Source organism: Oncorhynchus mykiss, chromosome 16 (genome assembly GCF_013265735.2).
Source record: "Oncorhynchus mykiss isolate Arlee chromosome 16, USDA_OmykA_1.1, whole genome shotgun sequence".
NCBI lineage: Eukaryota > Metazoa > Chordata > Actinopteri > Salmoniformes > Salmonidae > Oncorhynchus > Oncorhynchus mykiss.
The window spans coordinates 45,961,129-45,974,365 of NC_048580.1; the positions used below are offsets into that span (position 1 = coordinate 45,961,129).

The 13,237-nt window shown below is 39.8% G+C and overlaps 1 protein-coding gene across 1 annotated transcript; it reads right to left on the reverse strand.

The window, feature by feature from the left end:
• Positions 1-857: 857 nt before the first annotated feature.
• LOC110492125 (thyrotropin-releasing hormone receptor) lies at positions 858-2,921 on the reverse strand. The gene is made up of 2 exons (XM_021566159.2): positions 2,067-2,921; positions 858-1,524 (listed from the first exon to the last, which is right to left on the reverse strand). The coding sequence occupies exons 1-2, from the start codon at positions 2,859-2,861 to the stop codon at positions 1,129-1,131; spliced, it is 1,191 nt and encodes a 396-aa protein (XP_021421834.1). The 5' UTR covers positions 2,862-2,921; the 3' UTR covers positions 858-1,128.
• Between the last annotated feature and the right edge of the window lie 10,316 nt (positions 2,922-13,237).

Below are 13,237 nucleotides of genomic sequence, written 5' to 3' on the forward strand. Positions count from 1 at the left end.
TCAACGTACATAGACCAGAACAGATACTGTACAGTGTGATGAGCGCAATAGTTTCAGAGGTTTCAAGAGGCCAACAAGAAAATGTCAAACAAACCAACAAACCCACAACCTGCATGAAGGTGTTTTGATGATATTAGTCATGTGACATTCAAGCCTTTACTTCTTGTAAATGACAGGAGTCCACAACTCAGAGGCTGCAGTCCTGTTGTTTATGTTTCTACCTGGATCTTCAATGATGAATTATTGTTATTGATTGACTAACTAGTCCATCCACCTGCTGCTCTAAGTTTGAATGAGTTTCTGATTAAAATGCTAAGATTAATACCAGGGATAGTCTCCAACCCTCATGAGTTCTACAGCCAATATTTTAGATTGTTTGGTTGACTGAATGTCTTTTATCAAGCAGTTTTTAACTAGAAACTCTCTACCTAAATATTAGGTGATTTACTGTAGGTTTGGGCTGTGGTATAAGAATGTAAACTAGGCCTCCCGGGTGGCGCTGTACTGCAGCGCCAGCTGTGCCATCAGAGTCCCTGGGTTCGCGCCCAAGCTCTGTCGTAACCGGCCGCGACCGGGAGGTCCGTGAGGCGACGCACAATTGGCCTAGTGTCGTCCGGGTTAGGGAGGGCTTGGTCGGTAGGGATGTCCTTGTCTCATCGCGCACCAGCGACTCCTGTGGCGGGCCGGGCGCAGTGCGCGCTAACCAAGGTTGCCAGGTGCACGGTGTTTCCTCCGACACATTGGTGCGGCTGGCTTCCGGGTTGGATGCGAGAAGCAGTGCGGCTGGTTGGGTTGTGTATCGGAGGACACATGACTTTCAACCTTCGTCTCTCCCGAGCCCGTACGGGAGTTGTAGCGATGAGACAAGATAGTAGCTACTACAACAATTGGATACCACGAAATTGGGGAGAAAAAAGGGGTAAAAGAAAAAAGAAAAAAAAGAATGTAAACTATAGCAGATGGTCAATACATTTCAACAGTAAATGACAAAGTGTATGTACAAGAGAAAAGTACATTAGTACTGACCTTTGACACATATGGTAAAAATACTGTACATCACATTAATGGTGACCCTACGCACATGGCCTTTATTTTACACAAAGAACTGCTCTCAATTTTGTCCTTCTGTCAGGCAATGCTGAACATAGTGCCAGTGTCCCCACAGTCATCTGTGAAGTTGACACTCTTAACACTGACATCCTCCTGCTCTGTCTGCTCATGGCTCTCACGGGAAGAGTCTTTCATGACACTGTAATACACTGGCACACTGTACTTGGTAACTTTCTCTGGGTCTTGGCCCTTGCACTTGCAAAGCTTTTTGAAGGCGGCCCGGAACTTCTGAGACATGAGGTTGTAGATGATAGGGTTGATGGCGCTGTTGACGTAGATGCACATGCGGCAGAAGAGCAAGAACCACGTGTTGAGGTAGGGTGGGTCCATGAAAGAGTTGACCACCACCAGTGTCCGGTATGGCATCCAGAGCAAGGCGAAAAGAATCACCACCACTGCTAGCATCTTTGTAACCTAAATTATGGGGAGGGGGGGGGGGTTTAGAAAAAATGGTGTTAAAATATTCAGGTTCTTCATAATACTGTAAATGTTACTACAGTGTCATAATAATTGACTCAAATGTGTCTGGTTGTTTGTTTGACTGATGAACGGACTTTAGGACTACATTTCAAATTGCAAAGACAAAACATTTTTTTTTTCTGGCGTAGAGTTGAACAGTCTAATGATGGTAAACAAAGCCATAATTAACGTAAGGTGATAATAACAGGATGTTATGAACTTTGAAACCATTACTATGGGCCTGCTGCTGTATCTTCCACACTACATTGATGAACTATGCACTAGCCTGCATTGTGTAGATAAACTACACACTACATTGATGAACTATGCACTAGCCTGCATTGTGTAGATAAACTACACACTACATTGATAAACTTTCAAAGTGGAATTATTTTGTATATTGTAGCCTAAATTATTATTTGAACACATTTTGTATTTTGTCAATTTAAAAGCCTTTGATTACTATTTTCCACAATAATTCACAAAATGTGGTTTACCTGTTTTCTTGACGTCACTGCACCCTTGTTCGATTTGCACGAAACCTTCACGTTGCTGGTGGATCGCCCCTGGTGTATAGAACCTTCACTTCTGTCATTGAGACTGGTTGGCAAGGGGCTCATAAATAAAATCTTTGCGATAAGACCGTACAGTACAGTAGCCACAATGAGAGGGATGACGTAAAACAAAGTAAAGTCTAGAAAGTAAATTGGCATGTAGAGGTTTCTTGAGACACGGTAGCCACAGCTGACCACCACCCCATCGGCGTAGACGGTTTTGTTCGTGTCCACTAAAAAGAACCACATTATGCAGTACAGCGAGGTGAAAATCCACACACAGGCAATGATCCTCTTCGCCCGAGACACGGTGCAAATAAATTGCGCCTTGATGGAGTGGCAGATAGCAATGTAACGCTCAATGGTGAAGGCTGTGATGGAGCAGGATGATACATTAATACCCAGATATTGCAGGTATGTGATGCAAAGGCACCCAGCGTAACCGTATATCCAAGAGTCGACTACTTCAGAAATATTAGGTAAACCTGCCGCTAGAAGGACGACAAGGTCCGCAATAGCCAGACTGACAAGATAACAGTTAGTAGGGGTCATCATGTGCTTGGTGCGCAGCACAACCAACACCACCATTATATTCCCTGCTATCCCAACACCGCATATTAGAAGTGCGAGAACAATTGTTATAACTTGCACTTCAATGGAGTTCTGTGGCATATTGATCAGAACTTCACTCTGTGTGAAATTTAAGACATCTTGAGAGGTGTCAGTAGTATTCTCCATGGTGTTTTACTGTTGGCACCTTTCTTCTGCTTTAATTTGCCTTGAGGTGGAACAGTTGACAAAAATCCTGAAAAAATATAGATACAAATTATTCTAAAATTGCCCAGAATATATACATGTTATTTTTTTCCCTTCAAAATGAGATACAAATATAAGTCAATGACTATGTCATTTATCATCTGAGATGACAAAGATATTTGAAATGAAATAGCTATTATCAAACAATTGTAATGATTGCAAAAAAAGGAGCTTACCATGGTTTGGAAAGGTCTGAGCTTCATAACTCAAGTCCATCTGATATCCACAGAGATAGTAAAATGACTAGCTGCCCTCTCAGTGGTGCTGTACCCCTCTCTGAGAGAGAAAGATATATATATATATATATATATATATATATATATATATATATATCACTGTAAGGTTGTATTCAGCGCATGTGACTAATAAAATGTGATTTGATTTGATTTGACAACATAGTGCAAATTGCAGCAAAAATAGACTACAACTCAGCCCTGTCTAGTACCAGCAATGGCCATAGATTTAATGACCCACTATGTTGACACAATGGGTCCAAAAATGCTGGAATGCATGTCACTTGTTTTTACCATGTAAGGCAAAGTAAAAAGTGATTTTTATGTTAGCTACTTTGGTGGACACAAATCACAGAACACTACTGCGTTGGGCTGGCTAATTAGGTTTGGTCCTATGGGAAGACTGCTTTAATTAACCACTGCTTTAATTCTGTTGGATGCATTTGATTCTGAGGATCGTGTTAATGAAGCCCCTCAGCTCTCAGCCAACCTAATCTGGCGTTCTCTCAAACCATTTGGATAAGCCACTTGGACCGTATCAGAATAGGCTACACCAGCCCTACTATGACAGAGCTGTCCATGCTATAGCTAATTCTGATTTGCTTTCCTTCTGTCAAATATCTCTTCTCTCTATACACCAAGTCACTCGGCTCCGTCATATCCTCTCAATGGTCTCTCCCATCATGGCTATGCAGATGACACTCAACTACTTTTCTATTTCCCCTTCTGACACCCACGTGGTGACACGCAGATATCTCCGTTTGGATGTCGGCCCAACACCTTAAGCTCAACCCCGACAAGACGGAGCTGCTCTTCCTCCAGGAGAGCCTGCTGTAGGCCCTTTCTACCTCTGATTTTGCTGATAGCTACTTTATTGAGGAAAAATGTACTTACAATGACTGTGATATGTGGTTGTCCCACCTAGCTATCTTAAGGTGAATGCACTAACTGTAAGTCTGCTAAATTACTAAAATGTAAATATCATTGCGTCCCTGTATTGATAAATTATATAAATTATTTACCTTTTAGTCCAGCGGAAAAGAAACAAATATACCTGAGATCGTTTCACTTTATGATAGAAGTACCAAACATGGTACAGTAATACTAGATACCTTAAGGACATTTCTAAAGATTGGAGGCAGTCTGGGAAGCAAAAAAAAGTCAACCATGTGATAGTGATAAATGTGATAGTGATAAAGCCACCAAATTTCACACAGCTGGGTCGTGTCTAAAGAGGTATGTTTGGCTATAGTGCCATCACAGATTTTGTCCATTACTCCCCAGGTGGCCATTTCCAATATGACCACCAACCAGTAGCGTGGGGCCATATTGGATTAGAATAACTTGGTCATATCTCCATAAATAATTGGTACATACAGCCCAATGATGGCTTAACATTTTTGAGGGGGTCTGGAAAACACAATAAAATGGCCTAAAAATGTAATGTATCCTTTAAACTTTTAGTATAAATGTGGTGAAAACGCATGCCAAATTACTTTTGTGTGTGTATGTGTTCATGGCTAGTTCCAGTAGTTTACATGTAAATACTAAAACGTCATATGGGTGTTCTCTGAAGTTTACTGATTTCAATTATATGCTATTCTCTTTTGAGTCAATTTTAAGAAGAATTACAGGAAACCTTCCCTGTACACATTACTTCAGGTAAAATCCCACAGGAATATATTACAGTATGTCCAGCAGAGAAACAGGTAACCCATTTTAACAAAATACTTGTATGATGAGACCTTTCAGACTTTGCACAAAGTAAGTAAAGTCTTAACAAAGATGTCTAGCTATAGTGTCATTGCAGGATTAACCTGTTATATTCAGTGGTGTAGTGCTTTTTTCTTAGGTGCTGGAGTGTAAATAAAATGAAAATGAAATTTCTAAATCAACGTTTGCACCGTAGCCTGTTGAATAATAACATTTTATATGCATAAAACACTTAATCCAAATGCCACATCTCCCTATGCCTATACGCATTGACTTTAATCAATGTTTGTATTTGTAATACCCTTAAACAAGAAATGATTCCTGTCTTATTTCAAAAGAGACCAACATCACTGTTAATCATGAATGATAAATTCATCTTGTTTTACAGGTGAAACGTCCAAGCTGCATCTGAATGTCAACCATAACCATGTGATCTCACTCAGTTTCATGAGAATATGCATTTAGATCTTCTTGAGTGATGTGAGTAAAAACTATTTGAGCGGATTTCAGAGCAGGGGATATTAATGAGCTACAGACTATCCTACCTGTATTGTTTCCATCAGAGCACATTTATCCTATGGCTCGTGCTGTTTTGGCTTTAGTGAAAAGTGTGTGTGTAACGATATTTGTAGGTGGAAGAAGGTGAAGAGGACCAAGGTGCAGCGTGGTACGTGTTCATGGTAAATTTAATAAAGAAACTGAACACTAGAACAAAAAAAGAACAAAGCGGAACAAACGAAACAGTTCTGTCTGGTGCAGACACACAAAGACAGAAAACAACTACCCACAGGCTGCCTAAGTATGGTTCTCAATCAGAGACAACGATAACCAGTTGCCTCTGATTGGGAACCATAACAGGCCTAAACATAGAAGCACAACACCTAGACATACAACATAGAATACCCACCCACATCACACCCTGACCAAACAAAAAATAGAAACATACAAAGCAATCTATGGTCAGGGCGTGACAGTACCCCCCCCCCCCCCCCCCCCCCCCCCCCAGGGGGGCAAAACCTAACCCTCTAGGGGAGGGTCTGGGTGGGCATCTGTCCGCGGTGGTGGCTCTGGCGCGGGACGTGGGCCCCACTCCACCATAGTCTTGGCCCACTTAAGTGGCGCCTTTGGAGCGGCGACCAAGAAGGAGCGTGATGGAGTGCTGCATCAGATGACTTGGTCTCCACAATCACCCGACCTCAACCCAATTGAGATGGTTTGGGATGAGTTGGACTGCAGAGTGAAGAAAAAGCAGCCAACAAGTGCTCAGCATATGTGGGAACTCCTTCAAGACTGTTTGAAAAGCATTCCAGGTGAAGCTCGTTGAGAGAATGCCAAGATTGTGCCAAGCTGTCATCAAGGCAAAGGGTGGCTACTTCGAAGAATCTAACATTAAAATATATTTAGATTTGTTTAACACTTTTTTGCTTACTACATGATTTCACATGTATTATTTCATAGTTTTGATTACTTCAATATTATTCTACAATGTAGGAAATAGTAGAAATAAAGATAAACCGTTGAATGAGTAGGTGTGTCCAAAAGTTTGACTGGTACTGCATGTATCCTTTAAATATTTTGTAGAAAAGTGGTGAAAAAGTGGCCACAAATTTACCAACATTACTGGTTCTTGAACATACTTTCATCCTCATTTTCAGTATTTTACATTTAAACACTTAAAACTGTCAAATGGGTGTCCCCTAAAGTCTACTAATTACAATGATATGAAATATGATATTCTGTATTTTGGAACCATGGACGTGAAGCCATTCCAATTATAGAACTCCACATTTTTTAATTGAATGTATGGGACACGATACTAATTCTACCATTCCTTACTCTTTTGGTACATGTTATATATCATTCTAATCCACGTATATACAGTGCCTTGCGAAAGTATTCGGCTCCCTTGAACTTTGCGACCTTTTGCCACATTTCAGGCTTCAAACATAAAGATATAAAACTGTATTTTTTTGTGAAGAATCAACAACAAGTGGGACACAATCATGAAGTGGAACAACATTTATTGGATATTTCAAACTTTTTTAACAAATCAAAAACTGAAAAATTGGGCGTGCAAAATTATTCAGCCCCTTTACTTTCAGTGCAGCAAACTCTCTCCAGAAGTTCAGTGAGGATCTCTGAATGATCCAATGTTGATCTAAATGACTAATGATGATAAATACAATCCACCTGTGTGTAATCAAGTCTCCGTATAAATGCACCTGCACTGTGATAGTCTCAGAGGTCCGTTAAAAGCGCAGAGAGCATCATGAAGAACAAGGAACACACCAGGCAGGTCCGAGATACTGTTGTGAAGAAGTTTAAAGCCGGATTTGGATACAAAAAGATTTCCCAAGCTTTAAACATCCCAAGGAGCACTGTGCAAGCGATAATATTGAAATGGAACGAGTATCAGACCACTGCAAATCTACCAAGACCTGGCCGTCCCTCTAAACTTTCAGCTCATACAAGGAGAAGACTGATCAGAGATGCAGCCAAGAGGCCCATGATCACTCTGGATGAACTGCAGAGATCTACAGCTGAGATGGGAGACTCTGTCCATAGGACAACAATCAGTCGTATATTGCACAAATCTGGCCTTTATGGAAGAGTGGCAAGAAGAAAGCCATTTCTTAAAGATATCCATAAAAAGTGTTGTTTAAAGTTTGCCACAAGCCACCTGGGAGACCCACCAAACATGTGGAAGAAGGTGCTCTGGTCAGATGAAACCAAAATTGAACTTTTTGGCAACAATGCAAAACGTTATGTTTGGCGTAAAAGCAACACAGCTGAACACACCATCCCCACTGTCAAACATGGTGGTGGCAGCATCATGGTTTGGGCCTGCTTTTCTTCAGCAGGGACAGGGAAGATGGTTAAAATTGATGGGAAGATGGATGGAGCCAAATACAGGACCATTCTGGAAGAAAACCTGATGGAGTCTGCAAAAGACCTGAGACTGGGACGGAGATTTGTCTTCCAACAAGACAATGATCCAAAACATAAAACAAAATCTACAATGGAATGGTTCAAAAATAAACATATCCAGGTGTTAGAATGGCCAAGTCAAAGTCCAGACCTGAATCCAATCGAGAATCTGTGGAAAGAACTGAAAACTGCTGTTCACAAATGCTCTCCATCCAACCTCACTGAGCTCGAGCTGTTTTGCAAGGAGGAATGGGAAAAAATTTCAGTCTCTCGATGTGCAAAACTGATAGAGACATACCCCAAGCGACTTACAGCTGTAATCGCAGCAAAAGGTGGCGCTACAAAGTATTAACTTAAGGGGGCTGAATAATTTTGCACGCCCAATTTTTCAGTTTTTGATTTGTTAAAAAAGTTTGAAATATCCAATAAATGTCGTTCCACTTCATGATTGTGTCCCACTTGTTGTTGATTCTTCACAAAAAAATACAGTTTTATATCTTTATGTTTGAAGCCTGAAATGTGGCAAAAGGTCGCAAAGTTCAAGGGGGCCGAATACTTTCGCAAGGCACTGTAACACAATATTTTGAAATCATTAGGAGCATGCTGAAATTTGATCGTCTCAATTCAGGGATCAAAATATCAACAACAATCTGTCATTTCGACAGCATTTTAGGAACATTTTTAGTTGAATTTTCAACAAAAACAAATAATACATGATCCATTTGATTGTATTTTCCATGCTACCTAGAACATTTTAAGGCATCATTATTATACCACTTACAAATTAATTTATGCCCAATTCAAATTACAGAACATTAATTTTAGGGTACATTTCTGCATAACATTTAAAGGACACATACATAAGGCATACTTGGGTCATTTTATTGTGTTCTTCACACCGCCTCAAACATTTTAAGCCATCATATAAGTGATAATGCCCGAGAAGCCGGTGTTTGGAGGATATATTGGCACGGGTGTTTTCGGCCTGAGATGAAGTCGAGGGCCGGCAAACCGTGCCAATATATTCTCCAAACACCGGCTTTGTGGGCATTATCACTTTTATACAACGGGTTACAAACATATTCAAATAATGATTGATATATTTTCATTAAAAATTTTATTTTGATGAATTTATTCATACTCTTTCATCCTTCCACAAGATATAGTCCTGACACAAATCTAGGGTTGCTACCCAAGCTGGCTAATCATTTGTTCTATCAGTTCGGTTGCCAGAGACGCGACCCAGTCATTCAGTCTTTTTTGTTCTGTATCCATGGACGCGACCCAGTCGTTCGTTCTAAATGTTCCATTGCCATACTGGCCTGGCAACGTTCTTATCCCTTGCTTGCTAACTAGCCAGCTACAGCTAACTTACAGTCAAGTCAAACAGTGCAGACAGAAAACAGCAAAGTAGTTGCATTTGTTTAATCTGTTCTCTACTGACATTTATTTGAATACATCCATAACAATGAGCTAATGAGGCGCGATTTCACCTGGCATAGAAAATGTGCTCTCTCGTCAGGACACTGTTGTTCAGAGGAGCTAGCCAACAACACAGCTATACACAATCACTTCAAACGGAAGCTGGAAAGACTGCTGCACTTCATTTCGTTTTACTTGCTTTTTATTGACATTTCTTTGTATATATCCATAAAAATTATGCCAGCTGATTCATGATTTCGACTGCCTGCCTGTCTGTCTCGTCCCGACTCCCGACACGTTCATTACTATGGGACAGCTAGAGATCGAATTTGAATATTAAGACAATGTTGCGAATGTCGGAGAGATAGACAGTAAGGTTTACACAAATATTCGCTGTTGAAAACTAAATGTTAGTCTAAAAGAAATGTAAGATAATGTCTAGATGCTTTTTATAGTGGAGATCAAGTTTAGAAATTACCTGGCTGGGCTGATGAGACAGTGGATTGCGCAGTCAGATGGAACAGAGTAAATAGGCATTTTAATGTCATAGATGTAATGTCATAGATGTAGCCGTTGGTAACCTGTGGAATAGCCACCAGATGGAATGCGGTTTTAACCTATCAGCATTCAGGATTAGAACCACCCATTGTATAGTGGGCTGTAAATACAAATTATTTATGGAGATATGGCCATGTGAATCCTGTTCAATTAGAATCTATGTAGCTTGTTGGTGTTCATTTTAGGTTATTAAATCTGAAATGGCACTATAGCTAGACATATTTATGGAGTAGTTTACTCACTTTGTGTAAATACTGAAAGGCCTCATCATAATGGGTTACCTGTCTCTCTGCTGGACATATTGCATTCCTATGGGATTTTACCTAAAGTGACATGTAAAGGGCAGGTTTCAGGTCACATTTTTTAAATTCGACACAAAACAGAATAGCGTATTATCTGTATATCACTGCAATCAGTAGACTTCAGGGAACACCCATACAGTGAGGGAAAAAAGTATTTGATCCCCTGCTGATTTTGTAGGTTTGCCCACTGACAAAGAAATTATCAGTCTATCATTTTAATGGTAGGTTTATTTGAACAGTGAGAGACAGAATAACAACAAAAAAATCCATAAATGTTATAAATTGATTTGCATTTTAATGAGGGAAATATAATGGGGCAAAAAAGTATTTAGTTAGCCACCAATTGTGCAAGTTCTCCCACTTAAAAAGATGAGAGAGGCCTGTAATTTTCATCATGGGTACACTTCAACTATGACAGACAAAATGAGGGAAAATTATCCAGAAAATCACATTGTAGGATTTTTAATGAATTTATTTGCAAATTATGGTGGATAATAAGTATTTGGTCAATAACAAAAGTTTATCTCAATACTTTGTTATATACCCTTTGTTGGCAATGACAGAGGTCAAACGTTTTCCTGTATAAAAGACAACTGGGAGACAGAAATCTTTCTGATTGAGAGGGGGTCAAATACTTATTTCCCTCATTAATATGCAAATCAATTTATAACATTTTTGACATGCGTTTTTCTGGATGTTTTTGTTGTTATTCTGTCTCTCACTGTTCAAATGAACCTACCATCATGGGAAAATCAAAAGAAATCAGCCAAGACCTCAGAAAAAAAATTGTAGACCTCAGCAAGTCTGGTTAATCCGTGGGAGCAATTTCCAAACGCTGAAGGTACCACGTTCATCTGTACAAACAATAGTACACAAGTATAAACACCATGGAACCACGCAGCCGTCATACCGCTCAGGAAGGAGATTCGTTCTGTCTCCTAGAGATGAATGTACTTTGGTGCGAAAAGTGCAAATCAATCCCAGAACAACAGCAAAGGACCTTGTGAAGATGCTGGAGGAAACAGGTACAAACGTATCTATATCCACAGTAAAAGCGAGTCCTATATTGACATAACCTGAAAGGCCGCTCAGCAAAGAAGAAGCCACTGCTCCAAAACCACCATAAAAAAGCCAGACTACGATTTGTAACTGCACATGGGGACAAATATCGTACTTTTTGGAGAAATGTCCTCTGGTCTGATGAAACAAAAATAGAACTGTTAGGCCATAATGACCATCGTTATGTTTGGAGGGAAAAGGTGGAGCTGAAGAACATTATCCCAACCGTGAAGCACGAGGGTGGCAGGATCATGCTGTGGGGGTGCATTGCTGCAGGAGGCACTGGTGCACTTCACAAAATAGATGGCATCATGAGGTGGATATATTGAAGCAACATCTCAAGACATCAGTCAGGAAGTTAAACTTTGGTCGCAAATGGGTCTTCCATATGGACAATTACCCCAAGCATACTTCCAACGTTATGGCAAAATGGCTTAAGGACAACAAAGTCAAGGTATTGGAGTGGCCATCATAAAGCCCTGACCTCAATTCTATAGAAAATTTGTGGGCAGAACTGAAAAAGCGTGTGAGAGCAAGGAGGCCTACACACCTGATTCAGTTACACCAGCTCTGTCAGGAGGAATGGGCCAAAGTCACCCAACTTATTGTGGGAAGCTTGTGGTAGGCTACCCGAAACATTTGACCCAAGTTAAACAATTTAAAGGCAATGCTACCAAATACTAATTTTGCATATGTAAACTTCTGACCCACTGGGAATGTGATGAAAGAAATAAAAGCTGAAATAAATAATTCTCTCTACTATTATTCTGACATTTCACATTCTTAAAATAAAGTGGTGATCCTAACTGACCAAAGACAGGTAATTTTTACTGGGATTAAATGTCAGGAATTATGAAAAACTGAGTTTAAATTTATTTGGCTAAGGTGTATGTAAACTTCCGACTTCAACTGTATATGGCATCTTTGGGACATTTTTATTGTTTTACAGACCTCCTCAAACATTTTAAGCCATCATTGTGCTGTATGTACCAATTATTTATGGAAATATGGCCATGTGAATCGTGTCCAGTACAGCCCCATGCAGCTGGTTGGCGGCTGTACAAAAACCCTCAGACTTGATAGAGCTTCATACTACTGCGATGAACTTGATCAACCAAGTTGATTTCACCTGTTGACTCTCTCTCAATCTTAACATTAAGCCTTAACATTAAGATGTCATGCAATTTCCTTATTTTCGTTATTAGTGATATATTGGTTTAATAAATGCATCCTTATCACCTTTACCTTTTATGTTATGCAACCTGCTTATGATCTCTCTCCTTTGTTGCAGAACCATACACAAATCCAACTTTACCATGTCAAACCACAAGTCCTTAATAAATATGTGAACTTTGGCACTATCTCTGTCATCCGTTTTCTCTCTGACCGGAGCAGAGCAACCCTGGTGATATCTATCCAATCAATCTTTGGTTCTTAGCCTACGTTTCAGCGGCCATTTTGGAAATGATTGCCAGGGGTAATGGACAAAATCTGATATAGCACTATAACCAGAAATACTTCTTTAGACATGACCTAGCTGTGCGTGAAATTTGGTGGCTCTATCACAAAGTCCACAATTTGTTTATTCAGCCACTGGACTATGGTCAAAATGACCTCAATTTGACCCCTATTAAGGTCTTAAGAGTACTTTTTTGTCTTTATTATCTATGGGGTTTATTTAGTGGGTAAATACATTTTTATATTGTTTGGAATGATTTTACCCTATTTTCTTCTAACAGGAAATCTGGAGTGGCAGCCACTAATATTAAGGCCAGGCCAGGCTTCCCAGACTGCCTCCAATCTTCCAAATGTTCTTTAAGGTATCTATTAGTGTACCAAGTTTGATATTTGTATCATAAAATGGAACAATTATTTAACCTATCCGCTGGACTATTTGACCTTGTGTCTCTCATAATCACCCCATTTGACAAAGCTGGTCTTACTTACATGATGCTTCATTAATGACATTCAATTGCTATGCTAGTTTGGATTTGAATCAAGAGACGAAGTTACATCCAAGATATACAATTTATTAACCTTTTATTTTGGTACAGAACCAAAGATTTATGTGAAGAGAAAATAT